Source organism: Mus caroli, chromosome 4, assembly GCF_900094665.2.
Source record: "Mus caroli chromosome 4, CAROLI_EIJ_v1.1, whole genome shotgun sequence".
NCBI classification, from domain to species: Eukaryota; Metazoa; Chordata; class Mammalia; order Rodentia; family Muridae; genus Mus; species Mus caroli.
This window is the reverse complement of record NC_034573.1, coordinates 57484179-57497974: the sequence shown is the minus strand read 5'-3', so window position 1 is coordinate 57497974 and position 13796 is coordinate 57484179. Positions and strand designations below refer to the sequence as shown.

General features: G+C 52.8%; 1 protein-coding gene across 2 annotated transcripts in view; it reads left to right on the top strand.

Annotated features, from left to right (window-relative positions):
* Akna (AT-hook transcription factor) overlaps positions 1 to 13796 on the top strand; it is a 36842-nt gene that overhangs the window by 21648 nt on the left and 1398 nt on the right. For both annotated transcript variants that reach the window (XM_021159892.2, XM_029476585.1), the window contains exons 9-21: positions 350 to 551; positions 1917 to 2080; positions 2191 to 2391; positions 2931 to 3150; positions 3624 to 3730; positions 4422 to 4630; positions 5273 to 5435; positions 7729 to 7902; positions 8147 to 8262; positions 8802 to 8948; positions 10417 to 10512; positions 11293 to 11412; positions 11658 to 11838. In XM_021159892.2, the coding sequence (XP_021015551.1) occupies positions 350 to 551; positions 1917 to 2080; positions 2191 to 2391; positions 2931 to 3150; positions 3624 to 3730; positions 4422 to 4630; positions 5273 to 5435; positions 7729 to 7902; positions 8147 to 8262; positions 8802 to 8948; positions 10417 to 10512; positions 11293 to 11412; positions 11658 to 11838 (2100 nt within the window). The remainder of the gene's footprint in view (positions 1 to 349; positions 552 to 1916; positions 2081 to 2190; positions 2392 to 2930; positions 3151 to 3623; positions 3731 to 4421; positions 4631 to 5272; positions 5436 to 7728; positions 7903 to 8146; positions 8263 to 8801; positions 8949 to 10416; positions 10513 to 11292; positions 11413 to 11657; positions 11839 to 13796) is intronic.

Genomic DNA, 13796 nt, shown 5'->3' with positions numbered 1-13796 from the left:
CATCCATCATTGTGTCACAGGGACACAGGAACACCTGTCCTAGTGATCAAGGAGTCTAGAGCTGAGAATCCAGTCCTTTAGATAACATTTTGGGGATCAGAACTGCAGAGCTCCTCATTAGATAATCAGGAAATTGAGGCCAGAGGAAACTGGGGTCTACTTCAGAATCACACAGCATCGTCATGGCAGAAGGCACTGAGTTGAGGCCTCCTGAGTCCCATTGGAGTCTAATCATCTTGCTATTGAAGTTCTTGGGGCCATCTGTTAATGGCTTATGTGGACCCTGAGAGGCTACCCCTAGGGTCTCGGATTTGACACTGATCACCACGCTGATATTTCTTCCTTCAAGGGAGCTAGAAGCAGAGATATACCACCTGGGACAGCGCCTGGAAGAGCTGCAGGACCATATGGACCAGACCCAAAGACAGACAGAGCCATGTAGGCCAGACCTGCAGGACAGCACCCCAACCATGTCCTTTCTGCCCCAGCCAGCTCATCTGTCCATGCCTTCAGGACCCGTCTCCTTGCCAGATGCCCAAACCTACCAGGAGGTACTGCTTCGCTCCATCTCATTGGTCCGGTCCCCTTTTGCTTCTCTTATTCATTCCATGTTAATTTCTTCATTATATATTTAGGAAGTGTGTGCCATATTGTAGGTTCCGTGGCACACAGTGGGGATGCAGTGGGGACAGAAGGTAGAGAGGGTGACCTCTGCCCTTACAGAGTTTTCTGAATACATGCATTAGTTGTAGAGTTATTTTTCATTTTGATAGCATGCGGAAAGGGAAATGCAGGCTCTATGGAAGTGAAGGGCAGTCACTGGAACTGACTAGGACGGGGACACCCACTCTCCCTGAAGTGTTTAAAGGAGATGGTAGAGTGAGTAGGGCCTGTTCGGTGCTGGAGACACTCATGCAGTGGGAAGCGAGTGGTTTCATGGTCTGCCGTGTTGCTGGAGACTCCAGCATGGGCCTTGTGATGCCGGAGCTTGTGGTTCATGTCACAATTAGATCCTCCTTGGGTTTTCAGTAGAGGGTGGCAGCAGGCACGTGTGGGTCAACCAGTATGAGGCTAGGGAGTGACAGGGTAGAGGGAGAGATGAGGACATGAGCTTAGATAAGGCTCAAGGGTTTCATTTGATCTGACTTGGATGAGAGTGAGAGCGAAGGCAGCCCAGTTGGCTCCCAGGCCCCCAGCCTGAAGTGAGGGACAAGGGAGGGGTATGGGTGCTTACAAAGCTAAGACACCGGACACAGCCTCTGTGTGGAATGTGCTTTCGACAGAGCCCTCTCTCCACACCATGGTCTGTTAAGGGACAGCCATTCTCCCCCTTACATGGGTGAGCTGTGCTGACACAGATGGCTGTGGTGGCAGTTCTGTGTCCCTGAGCTCCTGCCCTTGGCCCATGAGGACTTGCCTGCTGCTGCTGAGCAGGGTAGGGCTAGTGCATTAGGGGAGTGGGTGAGAAGGCTGGCCCTGAGGGTTGGGGATTCACCCTGAGCCCTGCCCAGTAGGCAGAACGACCCTGGCGGATGGCATTTCCTGTACTGACAGGAAGCCTGGGTGGCCAGGCTACAGGGAAAGGTGAATACAGGTAACTCTGGCAAGCAGACTGCCTTGGCTTTGGTACGGCTTTAGCACATCACACCAGCCTCAATTTCTGTGTGAAATTTTGTGTGGTTTGGGACACTAAGGAGAAATGGTGTCTGTAGTGTGCCTGGCAGGCACCAGGAGCTCCGTTCCCAGCAGCCAGCCATGAAGACCCTTTAGTCTTCACAGGGTCTCACACACATGAGTGAATGGCAGGAGATAGGCCAACGCGTTCACTGTTTCCTGCGCCTCGGGCTGTGGCATGAGATGGCAGAGGCAGATGCTCAGAGCGATGGTTAACCTCTGTTCCTCACTTCCTTGGCCAGCCTGCCACCACCACCACCACCTCCCCTGGAAGCTCTTGCACGCTCCCCATGAACAAGGAGTTAAGCCTGAGCATCAAAACTGAGGAAAGCCCAAGAGGTCTCCCGGTCCCACTCAGGGACAGGAAGATTCAGGTGGAGCAGGACTTCCATGGCCTTCTGGAGAGGTGAGTGAGTAGGCATAGGATGAAGACACTGGCCACTGCTGGGCTGGCCACCCTGGGTCTCGCTTGTCCCCATGGGTGTAGGTGAGACCCTCTTGGGCATCTTTCTGCAGATACCTCAGCGTGAAATCCCTCCCTGAAGCCTTGAGGGATGAAGATGAGGAGGACCTGGAGGAGGAGGAAGAGGAGCAGGACCATCCTGGCACCTTGGAAGTTGATAGTCCAGCCACAGCTCCAGGGAAAACAGAAGCCGTGAGGGTATCACCAGAAGAGCACCCAGCACAGGCTGAGGAAAGCCATAGGGATGCTACCCAGTAAGTCACTGGCCTCTGTCACAAACTCCAGTGTCCCACAAAGGGGTAACCATTGGCAGTACAATCAAAAGACTTAGGGGTGTGGCTCAGTAGGAGAGTTAGAGCATTAACCCAGTGTGCCCTAAGTTCAAGTCTCATTTCAGGAAGAAAAAAGTATCCAGCCTGTAATGTTTCTTATATTATTTTCAAAGTTAGTTCCTTTTTGTAACACAAAATTTTGGCCTTCTGTTTATAATAACATTGTCTTTTGAGTCTGTGGAGGTCTGTGCAAATAGCTAAAATAGGAAATTTCAGGGTATTTCTGCTATGGTGTGCTGGGAGGTTAATTTGGCTTCCCACATTACAGTTAAGAGATGTATGAGGTTCAGAGATGGAAAGCACTGCCCAAGGTCACACAGCTAGGTGACAGAGCCAGGACGCATCCCCAGGGAAGTGTGTCTGATGCCATCGCATGCCCCTGGACTGGTGCTGATCCCCAGGTCTGGGTCACCTGGCTCACACGGGGGCTCAGAAACGCTGTTCATCTCCTTCCCTGCTAGGGAGGTTGAGGAACAGATGGGGTCTATGAAGTCACCAAACTTCCGGCCATCCATGGCCAGAGATACGTACACACCAGTCCTGGATACAGCTGAAGTGGCTCAACGGGGCACCAAAGCCATGGTGTCACATCAGAGCAGTCTGACCAGCCTGGAAGAGAGCAGGCCCTCAGAGCTCCTTCCTCGAAAAGCCCTGCTTCGGGCTGGTGGGCCCCACACTGAGGTGAGTGTGCTTGTGGGCTGGTCAGAAGATCCCCTGGTATCTGAGCTCTGTTCCTGGCCTTTGCTCTCATTGGCTCTTTTCATGTGTCCCCGCTTCTTGCACTGTTCCTGTTTCTGCAGCCGTAAAGCCTGTCCATCAGTCAGTATTCAAGCCCAAGGCCACTTGTTCTCTGCTGACAGCGTCTTTCCTGAGCTGTGGCTTGTGCCCATATGTCAGTGTGTCAGAGTTGGGACCTGGTTTCTAACTGTGCCATTTGCATCTGCAAGTGGTAATTTGAGGAGCTGTTGCAGGGGTGAAAGGGCACAGACAAAATACCACTGAGGCTGTGTATTTTTATGCATACACAAGTGCCGCTATAAGGTCAGACAGCACTGGGGTTTTGGAGCCCCAAGAATATGAGGCCAGGATCTGGGAGGGGCTTCCCAGTGCACAGGAATACTTTCCTCAGACATAAAGGATGTGGTCTGTTCTAGGAGCCCTGGATGGTGTCGCCAGAGACAGACAGTGGCTTCGTGGGCTCAGAAACCAGTATAGTGTCACCCTTCACCCAGACCCCAGAGCACCGGCTCTCCCATGTCAGGTATTGTATCCCACCTGGGACATCTTAGAATGTAAATGTCTGTGGTAGCCTGGAACAGGGGCCAATGGTCTTAGTATCTGCACACCCTCACATCTACGCCAGTGATGGGTCCCATTCTTATCATGCTGACAGAGAGCCTCAGAGAACAAAACTGACTTCTTGATATCGCTCAGCCCATTCACAACTGTTAGGGGATGTTTTTTTTTACTATGTAAAGGGAGTATGTAGATGGAGCCGTCAGGGAGGGTGGTGTGAGATGACAGGTCAGTAGAGCATCAGGGTGGCAGGTGGAAAGAGACCAGAAAGAACTCAAGAGATAGGTGAGGGTTGGGGGAGCTCTATAAGAAAGGGAATGTGGTGAGGTCACCATGGCAACTGGCAATCCCCAGGGTGGGGCACTGGTCACCTGGAAGCCCACTTGGCAACTCGGGTGTGCCCGTGAAGAAAGGTCTGGAACTGTCAGGAATGGAGAGAGCTTCAGTCCTTCCCTATATGGCCGACAGGTGCACTGTGACGCACATGTTAGAACAAGGAAGCCCTCGATGAGGCTGTCCTCAGTCCTCAGATGTACTGAGATGCTGGAGGCGTGCAGCCCTAAAGCTGAGAGTTCAAGCCTTAGCACACAGAGGAGCCCGGGTACTATAGCTTGAGCCCTTTCTCACCACAGTGTCTCTCCTTCCCTGACCTCCAGCACTTCAGGGCCATCAGCTCAACACCTCACTGGCTCTGTGCCTGGTGATAGAACCTCCCATCCCAAGGCCAGGGGTCCCATGGTTCCCAGAAGAGCCACTGAGGCTGGCATACCCAGAAGCCGAACCCAGCGGCATCTCTCCAGCCTGAGCTCTCCCGGGAGAGGGGCACAGAGCTGCCACCTAGAGGAGACATCAGTGGCTAAAATAGGTGAGTGGGGAGCCTGGGAGGGACCAAGTGGAAGCATCAGACAGACAGCCTTGCGTTGTAGGTCAGGATGTGAGATACTATGGGAGTTCACCACAGGAAAATTAAAGGTGGGGTTTACAGACAGGGAAACGGGAGAGACGCATCAGTCGGCGAAATGCTTACTTTGCAGGCATGAGGACCTGAGTTTGATTCCCAAGAACCCAAATGAAAAGGCAAGCGAGTGCCACTTGTAATTCCAGAGCTGGGGGTGGCGGGCAGCGATAGGTGAATTACAGGATCGCTCTGCTCAGCTAGTCTAGCCAAATTGGCAGCCCCAGGACAGTGAGAGAGCCTTCCTCAAACAAGAAACAGCAACCAATAGGGACTGGGAAGATAGTAAGTTGTCAAGAGCACTTACTGATTTTTGCAGAAGGTCTGAGTTCTGTTCGTAGCATCTCCCTCAGGCTCTCAGAAGTGCCTATACCTCCAACCCCAGGGTGCTCTGACACCCGGGCCTGCAAGGACACCAGTAGCTCTCGCGCGCATGCGTGCCCACGTGCACATGCGCACGCACCCCTTCCAGCCTCTTCTTCGCCCCTCCCTTTAGTTGAAGCTCCCGGGCTCATTTCTGCTGTTCCTGTTGGCCTTCCTCTGCCTCCCTAGCGGTTCCCAGGTCTGAGTTCAAGAGACAGAAGCAGATTTCCAAACAGCTCCTTCCCAGTGGAAGAACCAGCCCCGACTCTGCCCCAGCTCCTACAGCTGCCTCCACGCCTCATGGATCAGCAGAGAGCACTGCCAACCTCCTCCTCAACAGGACAGAGCGCGAGTGAGTGGACACAGCCTGGGCGATCCCACCTTGCTGTATGATGGAGAGCGGAGGAGACTGACGGCTATGGCAGTGCCCCTAGCTTACATTTCAGGGTGCCAGTGCCGGGGCCGGATGTGCCTGGGTCTTGCTTCCTAGCTGAGTGCTGCTTTACAGGACTTTGATGTTACTGATGTCAAGAACTCTTCTTTAGCTACTGATGCAGGTGCATCTTCCTGGCTCAGAGACCTCCCCACACTACTAGCCCTGCCATGTAGCATCTGCATTCCCGATCAATAGCAAGTTAGGTTTGGGGGCCATGTCCCTGTAATTCCAACACAGAGAGGCAGAGTCGGGAGGATTATGGGTGCTGTGCAGGCCTGGACTAGATGGTGAGAGCCTGTCACCTCTCAGCAGCTTTCTGCTGAGATCCTTCCTTGATTGGATAGAAGCTCCTCTGTTAACTTGGAACGTGCTGGGAATGAAGCTACTCTGGCCAGTGCAGTCATGCCTGTTGCTATGTGCGCAGTTCTGACCAGCAGCTGTTGTTCTGTCTCATGGTCTGAACTGAATTTGTCTACTCCTGAGGTCTGTGGACTTCAGTGTAATTGTGTGTGCTCATGCACGTGCGTGGGTGCGTATGCGTGTGCATGTATAGAGGGGAGAGAGTATGGAGGAGATAGAGACTACCTTAGAGAATAATGTATGGCTATGGGAAGGCCCATCCTGAGGACAGTGAGGGATTTTAAGTAGCAAAGTGTCATGTCACTACTGAGCTTTATAAGTTCCCTGCCACAGGGGTCAGTACAGAGGCCAAGGGGTAGAGGCCACAAAGGATGCCTCAACAGGGGAAAGGTTTCCCTGGACTCAGGAAAGGAGGGGCATTTTTAAAAGAAGAGCCGTTGTGGTGGCATGTTGCTGTGCTGGTGTACCGTGGGGCTTGGTGGTCATTAAGCCTGGGGGTGTGCTGAGGAAGGCAGACCTGAAGGACTCGGATGGCTGTTCAGCTGATTGCTGGTTCTTTAGTGGGGCCAGGATCGAATCCGCAGAGAAAGATGAGCTGCAGTCTCCAGTAAACCTCAGGCAACTAAAGTGTTAAAAGTCAGGAAGCTCAAGAGCCTGACAGATCCAGCCAGAGGACAGATGACACCCCAGGCTGTGTTCCAGGTCCCAGGCTAGGAAGCCAAGCTGGGATTAACCAGTTGCTGTGAGCTCTTGCTCTCCTACAGCTACCACAGCCCCTGGGCTTTGCCTTGGAAACCCCAGCAAGCATCTCCCTGGGGATCACCAAGGAGACCCAAGCTCAGTGCACACACTGCTTGCTTGGACATGACCAGAGGGAGGTCCCTAAGCCTTCCTGAGCAGTCAGCACACAGGTCATGTTTGCAGGGAGCACCAAGAGTCCAGGGATCCTGAGGGGAGTCCCCAGCCTGGGTACCTCACACAGAATGGCTGCAGAGCCCACCTCAGCCCGAACGATGGTCATGCCAAGGCCAGCCTCCAGTGGTGCTCCCTACGTGCGGTCTGTTTCTGGGCATTGGTTGGTTTGTCCGAGGCAGTGCTAGAAAAGCCCGTAGGACTCTAAGAGCTAGTGAAGCAGGGGCGTAGCAGGCCAGAATAGGCCATTTACTTCCTTTGGATAGGAGGTGGACCTGTGTCCAGCAGGCAGCTTTGCTGACACCTTTATCTTCCAGCCTGCTTGCTCCACAGCACCCAGAAGTGTGTGGGTTTGTCTACCCTAGAACCCTCGGCTCTCTCCCTCCTGAAGCCTGAATTGCGGAGTGCTCCCCAGCATCTGATGTGTCCGGGGTTATGGAGTGGGATGCTAATCTTGCCTGCCTGTGGGTCAGGGCCTGGGAGGCAAAAACAGGACGCAAGTGTCTTCCGCTGGGAATAACCACAGACTGTAAGAATATCTGCAGGAATAGGAGCAGAGAGCCCTGCTCAGACCGTTACAGCTTCTGAAAGGAGGTGGGAAGGCAGGGCAGCCCTGTGTGTTAGGGTCTTGCTATGGAACCCAGGCTGGCCTGGAACTCATGGTAATCCTCCTGCCTCGGCTTCCAAACCCGATTCAGTGTTGTGTAGTCACTGTCTTGAGAGGCTGAGCCCGTATGCTAAGAGAGTCACCCTCATAGGTAGGTTACCCAGATGTGCTTGTGGAGTATGAACTCAGAAAGATGTCAAGGCTGTTACTGGACTGTACAGCCCCATCTTGTGTCTGCAGACACAAGCCACCCCACCCAGGAAACGCTGGCGTCCCGATAGCTCTGTTCGTTGCTCAAATGATCTCGTTTCTGTCTCTTCGCCACTCCAGCCAGGCCATCAAGGATCTGCAGGCGGAGGTGTCACGGCTCCGCCTTCAACTGGAGGACAGCCTGCACCGGCCACACCCAGACGGCCCAGCCTGTGTAGCTTCTGCTTTCAACCACTCCACCCAGACCCAGGAAAAGCTGGGTTCCTCACCCTCCTGGGGCCCCCACTATGGCAGGTAGAAGCCCCACCCCAACCCCTACCTCTGTTCCCTATAGCGTTAGCCAGTCTCTGGCTCTCTGGGCACAGGGACTCAGACACTACACTCTCCCCTTCCCCCAGCATGGCCACTGGTCCATTCTCAGGCTTTTCTTCTCACGTGTATTTAGTTTATGGCAGGGTGCACATATGCCAGGGCCATATGTGGAGGCTGCCTCCAAAACCTCATCCGGTGACGTCCTATCTCTCTTCCATGTTGCTAGTAAATCCACAGAGAGGCTGTCTGGGGAGCCTAATGGTGTAGAGCCAGCTGAGCCAATGGGAAGACGTCGAGCCAGGTCCTCTTCGGTGCCTCGGGATATACCCAGACTGTACCTAAGTAAGTGACCAGAGAGCAGAGACCAGGGCTGTTTTCTAGGGATCCTCCTCAGTGTGTTTGCTCTGTGGTCTGAGAACCTAGAAAAGCCCTGGAGAGATCTTCTGTATGTATGTTTGACGCTATTGTTGTGCTCTGGAACAAAGCACATCTCTAGTCCTAGCCATGTAGACTCTGCCGTTTCCATGAGGGTTGGGACTGGGGGCTTTGTGTAGATGGTCACCAGCCTCCATTGCAAATGGGACACCGCAGTGGAGAGTGCAAGTTCCTCACTGGCAGAGCAGAGCCATGGAGTTTGTCCCTGGCCAGGCTGTCACCTGCTCTGAGGAGATAAAGTGACAGCAGACTACATAGAAATAGCAGCGTCTACCTCTTGGGGTTGCTGCCCAGGCATGTGATAGCCACAGGCTCCGGGCTGAGATTCAGGAGGTGCCCTTGGTCCCCTGAAAAGACTCAAGATCAACAGCCCAGGCATCGCCCTGAGCCCTGCCCTCCACATGAGCCCCTCACCTGCCCCCTCTGAGGCTCCACTCCCACCACAGGTTCTGAATCGGAGTCGCCTGCCCCTCAGCTCTCATCTGAGAAGAGCAGGACCTTTGAGGAGCACCCCCAGGCTGCACAGTGGGAGACAAGACCACAAAGCAGCTCAAAGCGGAGGGAAAGAGTCTCCTTCCGGGGTCAATACACAGGTGAGCTTGTGCACACGCTCAAGCATAGAGCCCCATCCTCAGCCCTTGGCTGATACTTACCGTGTGTGTGTGTGTGTGTGTGTGTGTGTGTGTGTGTGTGTGTGTGTGTACATGTATAAATATGTTTGTGTGTGTGGGCATGTGGTGCATGTGCTTGTGTGTCCTCATACGTCTGCTGTCTTTTTTGATCACTCCCCACTTTATTTACTGAGGTAGTGTCTTCGTCTTGGTCTCTATTGCTGTGATGAAACACCATGACCAAGGAGCAAGTTAGGGAAGAAAGGCTGTTCATCCCCCAAAAAAGGATGAAAGGAAGGAAGTCAGGGCAGGAGCTCACACAGGGCAAGATCCAGGAGGCAGGAGCTGATGCAGAGGCCATGGAGGGTGCTGCTTACTGGCTTGCTCCTTGTGGCTTGCTCAGCCTGCTTCTTATAGACCCAGGACCACCAGCCCAGGGATGGCAGCACCCACCGTGGCCTGGGCCCTCCCCCATCACTCACTAATGGTGAAGATGTCTCACTTGTAGCATGATCTTATAGAGGAATTTCCTCAGTTGAGTCTCCTTCCTCTCTGATGACTTTAGCTCAAGTCAAATTGACACAAAACCAATCAGCCACTACAGGCAAGATCTCTGACTGAACCTGAATCTAACCAATTCGTGTAGTTCAGGTGACTGTCTTGCCCTGGGTGTCCATCTCTCCCGCAGACCCCCTGCCTCCTGAGTGGTTGGATTCTAGGTGGTCACTGTACCCACCCACCTTTTATGGGAGTGCTAAGGATACAAGCTGGTCTAAATATATGGGTGTTGTAAGGACTTTATCCACTGAGTCATCTCCAGCCTCAGCCCTTGGGTTTTTTGTTTTTGTTTTTTGTTGTTGTTGGGTTTTTTATTTGCTTGTTTGTTTTCACCTCTGTCCAGTGGAATTTCAGGAGCTCAAGACCATGCTGGGATCAGCCAGATACCTTGTAGCATTGAGAGCTTTCCATTGGCTGTCCAATATAGATCCGTTCTGTCCTTGACACGGTTCCAGAAATTGGCCTTTTGATGTCCCCATTTCCAGCTGTTTAGCGCTCAAGGAGAGACGCTCCTGATCACTCAACTGAGCCTGGGGCAAGGAAGGGACAGTGACTCCTGACTCATGACACTAGTCATGACACTTCTGCCTCACCAGCTTCCACATCCTGCCTCTGCTGCATGCCCCGTCACTTCCACACACAAGAACTGGCAGCTGCTTCTAGAAGCAGAAATGCAACAAGGAGCCAGGAGAGGGCAGTAGCAGACAGGCATCTGTTTGCACTCTGTGTGCACACATGTGTGCAGTGGGTATATCTGTGGGGTCTGCTTTCACATGTGCACAGGAGATAGGCAGAGAACAACTAGTAAAACCACTGAAAGAGAAGAGAGACAATGAAACCAGTCCCCAGGTCACACAGGTCTGGACACTGATCTTTCTGGATTCTTCTCCAGGCCAGGAGTACCACATTCTATCCCCAAAGGCCATCCTGAAGGACAGTGGCACACCGTCCTGTCCCCGCTGCCAGCCCATTAGGACCCAGGACACAGGTAAGAGACAGCATTTTGTTCAGTGGAGTCTCTCCCCATTGAGAAGTTTTATTAGAGCTGAACATAGACTTTTTTATGAGAGGAGAGTAACTTGCTCAAAGGCACACAGTTTACAAGTGATAGAGCCAATATTTGAACTTAGATCTTTATGCTCCAGAGCATTGGCACCTCCCTACCATGGATCCATGTCCTGACAGACTTTCCAATTCACTCATTCACTCTCTTGCTCAGTGCCCACCAGTATTGTCTCCAAGGAGCCAGCATCAAAGCAGAGTGGTCAGGGCCAACACAGACCAAGGCTGTGGGCGGTTCCCAGAGGATGTGCTGGCCAAGAGTGGCCTGGAAAGCAAGTGGACAAGTCTGATGCTCAGGCAGGGACCACAGTGGATATCTGAAATATTCCTTTGACCTTTCACTGACCCAGATTTCCCTCTTCTGGACTCCCATGAATACACTGAGGCTGTCTCAAAGTGGGCTTGTCATCTGGAGGGCCTGGGCCTTCCCTTGGCAAAGTACTGCCTTGTGGAGCCTCTGTTTCCTCTGCTATAGAGGGGATATGGGGAGAGTGGCTAGCCCAGTGAGCTGCTAGGCACTGTGGAGTGATAAATTAAGTCATTAGTGGCTAGTGTGTGGTCAGTGCCTGCTTACCCCTTCATGGTTACTGTGCAGTGTCCTCCATCAGGCAGCCTGGGTGGTCTCTGCAGGGGACCCAGGTCTGATCATAGAGTGTCAGTCATTGTTTGCAGACCTTCCCCACTCCCTCTCTCTCTTCCCTTGCAGGCAGTGCTGCCTCTAGAGACTCCAAACGGGGCTCATCTGCCGCTGACACCCTCCGCTGTGCCCTGTGTGGGGAAGTCAAGTCCTCTGCAGAAGCAGATGGCTCCAGCTCAGGCCCCTCTGGTAGGAATGAGCGCTCAGCATCTTTCTCCAGCCATAGGGCTTGGCCAGACCTTGGGGATGCTGTAAGCTCTGCTAGAGCAAAATAAATGGAACAGAGGCTCAACATCCCAGAGGGATGCCCTCCCTAGGGTGGTCCTCCACTGCCCATCAGCCACAAGTACAGGGGTGGCTGGCTGACCCACCATGCTTGGCTGCGTCCGCCCACATCCTCACGCCATGTCTCTGTGTTCTTCCTTCCCTTGCAGAGAAGAACACCCCCAAAAGGCCTTCCACCCCCATCCTCAAACGGAAGAACAGGCAGACGGGCTCACCAATACGAATGGCCCCTGGACTCTGGTACCTGGCTGCTGCGCCCCCAGCCCCAGCCCCACCGGCTTTGGCCTACATCTCCTCAGCTCCCATTATGCCTTATCTACCACCCACTGTGTGAGTCCCCCTTCCAGCTGCCCCATGCTACCTGGGTATCTGCAAAAAAAAAAAAAAAAAAAAAAACCAGCATTCTTACATCATGTCAGGATGCTGTGAGCCAGGGGTAGTGTCTTCCTGTAATGTAACCATATGGAAAATGGAATATAAGACTGACATTCTTGTAGTCACTCAACAAACTCTCATGGGACAGGCTTCTGGGTGCTGGGGGACCCGGTGGTGAACTAGACTAGCAAGAGGGCCCTGTCTCTGGAGTTACAGCTTCTTGAGGACCTACCTAGGAACCATAAGCCATCTTTCTCTCCTAATGAGTAAGCCTTATTAATAAGGTGTGTGTGTGTGTGTGTGTGTGTGTGTGCGCACGCGTGTGCGCGCGCGTGCACGTGTGTTTAAAGTAAGCATAGTTTCTGTTCCTTCTCCCTTCTTTTTTTCAATCAATTCTCATTATTGGGATTGTTTTGGATTTAGGAGAATTGAGTGCACACTACACAGGTCTCCCATGCACTGCCCCTTCCCCACGGCCCATTCCCATGGCTGTGTTCATATGCAAACCCGGCACTAGGAGAAAACCAACTCGAATGCTTTAGTATTAGCAGAAGCTTGCTCTTTTCCTCTAGCATGCTTGTTTTAGGCCTGATGCCCTTTCTATTCCAGAGCACCATCCAGGATCCCCTACATTTCGTTGGCAACTTGGGCTCCTCTTGGTGGTGGCAGCTGCTCCATACTACCCTGTCTCTGTGACTTTGGCATGCAGGGGCACCAGCTAGATGGATTTGGTCTTAAGCATCACTTACCAAAAGGTGGAAAGTGGGCATGGCAGCCTGGTGACATTTCAGGAATTGGCTGTACCAGAATCCCCTCCCTTATGAGTACTATGGCTGAAGCAGAGGACTGTTTCTTTAAGCCTCAGTTTCTCTATCTGTTCAATGAGGAAGTGGCTCTGCTAGGTCCTGATGTGTGAGGATTAAGTGACACACTGTCAGACCCCACTGGGATATTTGTGGAGTCTGTCTTGTGACTCCAGGAAGTGTCATGACTGACTAAATGGAACCTTAGCCATACCCCCAAGCCCCTTTCTAGTCTTAGCCTCAGTTTCCTCCACTGTAAAGTGGGCCTGTTGGGCTGCAGTGTTACCAATAGACAGCCTCTGGGATTAATGGGGTGGTAGTTGGCTCTGTAGCAGCTGATGCCAGCAGAAGAGAAGCCCAAGGCACCAGCAGGCATGAGGGGCCAGGCCTGAGGTACATTTTCTTCTGCCTTCTTGCTTGAGTCCTGGTGGGTCCAGACCCTGGCTCACGTGGTATGGACACCTGCCCACATTTCCTGTCCTTGGGCAGGAGAGGTTTGATGTCCTTTAGCAACCCTATGGGAGCCTCAGCATTCTCTACTGTTCTCAAAGCAAATCTTTACAATCTGGGCCTGGGGGGGAGCTCACCACGGTGTGGTGGCCCCAAGGAAGGGACAATTGAGTGGACAGCACTTAGAATGACTTTGGGCTCATCACTTTGTCTCTCTGGCCTGTTTCTTCTTCTGAGAAACAGATACTCGAGATGATTAGATGAATATATGGGAAGCCATGGCTTCATCAAACCTTCAGGTCTTGTTAGAACAAACCATACCTTGGTTTTCTTCTGTCTGAGCAGCAGGACTAAGCTTGCACCGTGGCTGAACCAGCAATCGCAGTGGTGCTGTGCTGCCACCTGCTGGCAAGATGCAGCCCTGCAGCTGACTGAGGCTCTCTAATCCAGTGCCTTCAGGGAAGGCTTGGATCAAGCTGGCCCTCCTATGAGCTGCAAGGATGGAAGCCACAGAGAGCCCAGGTTCTCCCTCAACGAGGGGGGTCTGAGCAGCTCTGCTACCCCCAGGAAGCCCAGTCGTTCATTTTGGCACCTTCCATCAGTACCTGCCATCTGCAGATTAGAGAATGTTCCAGATACTGACTTCTATTGCAGCCCCAG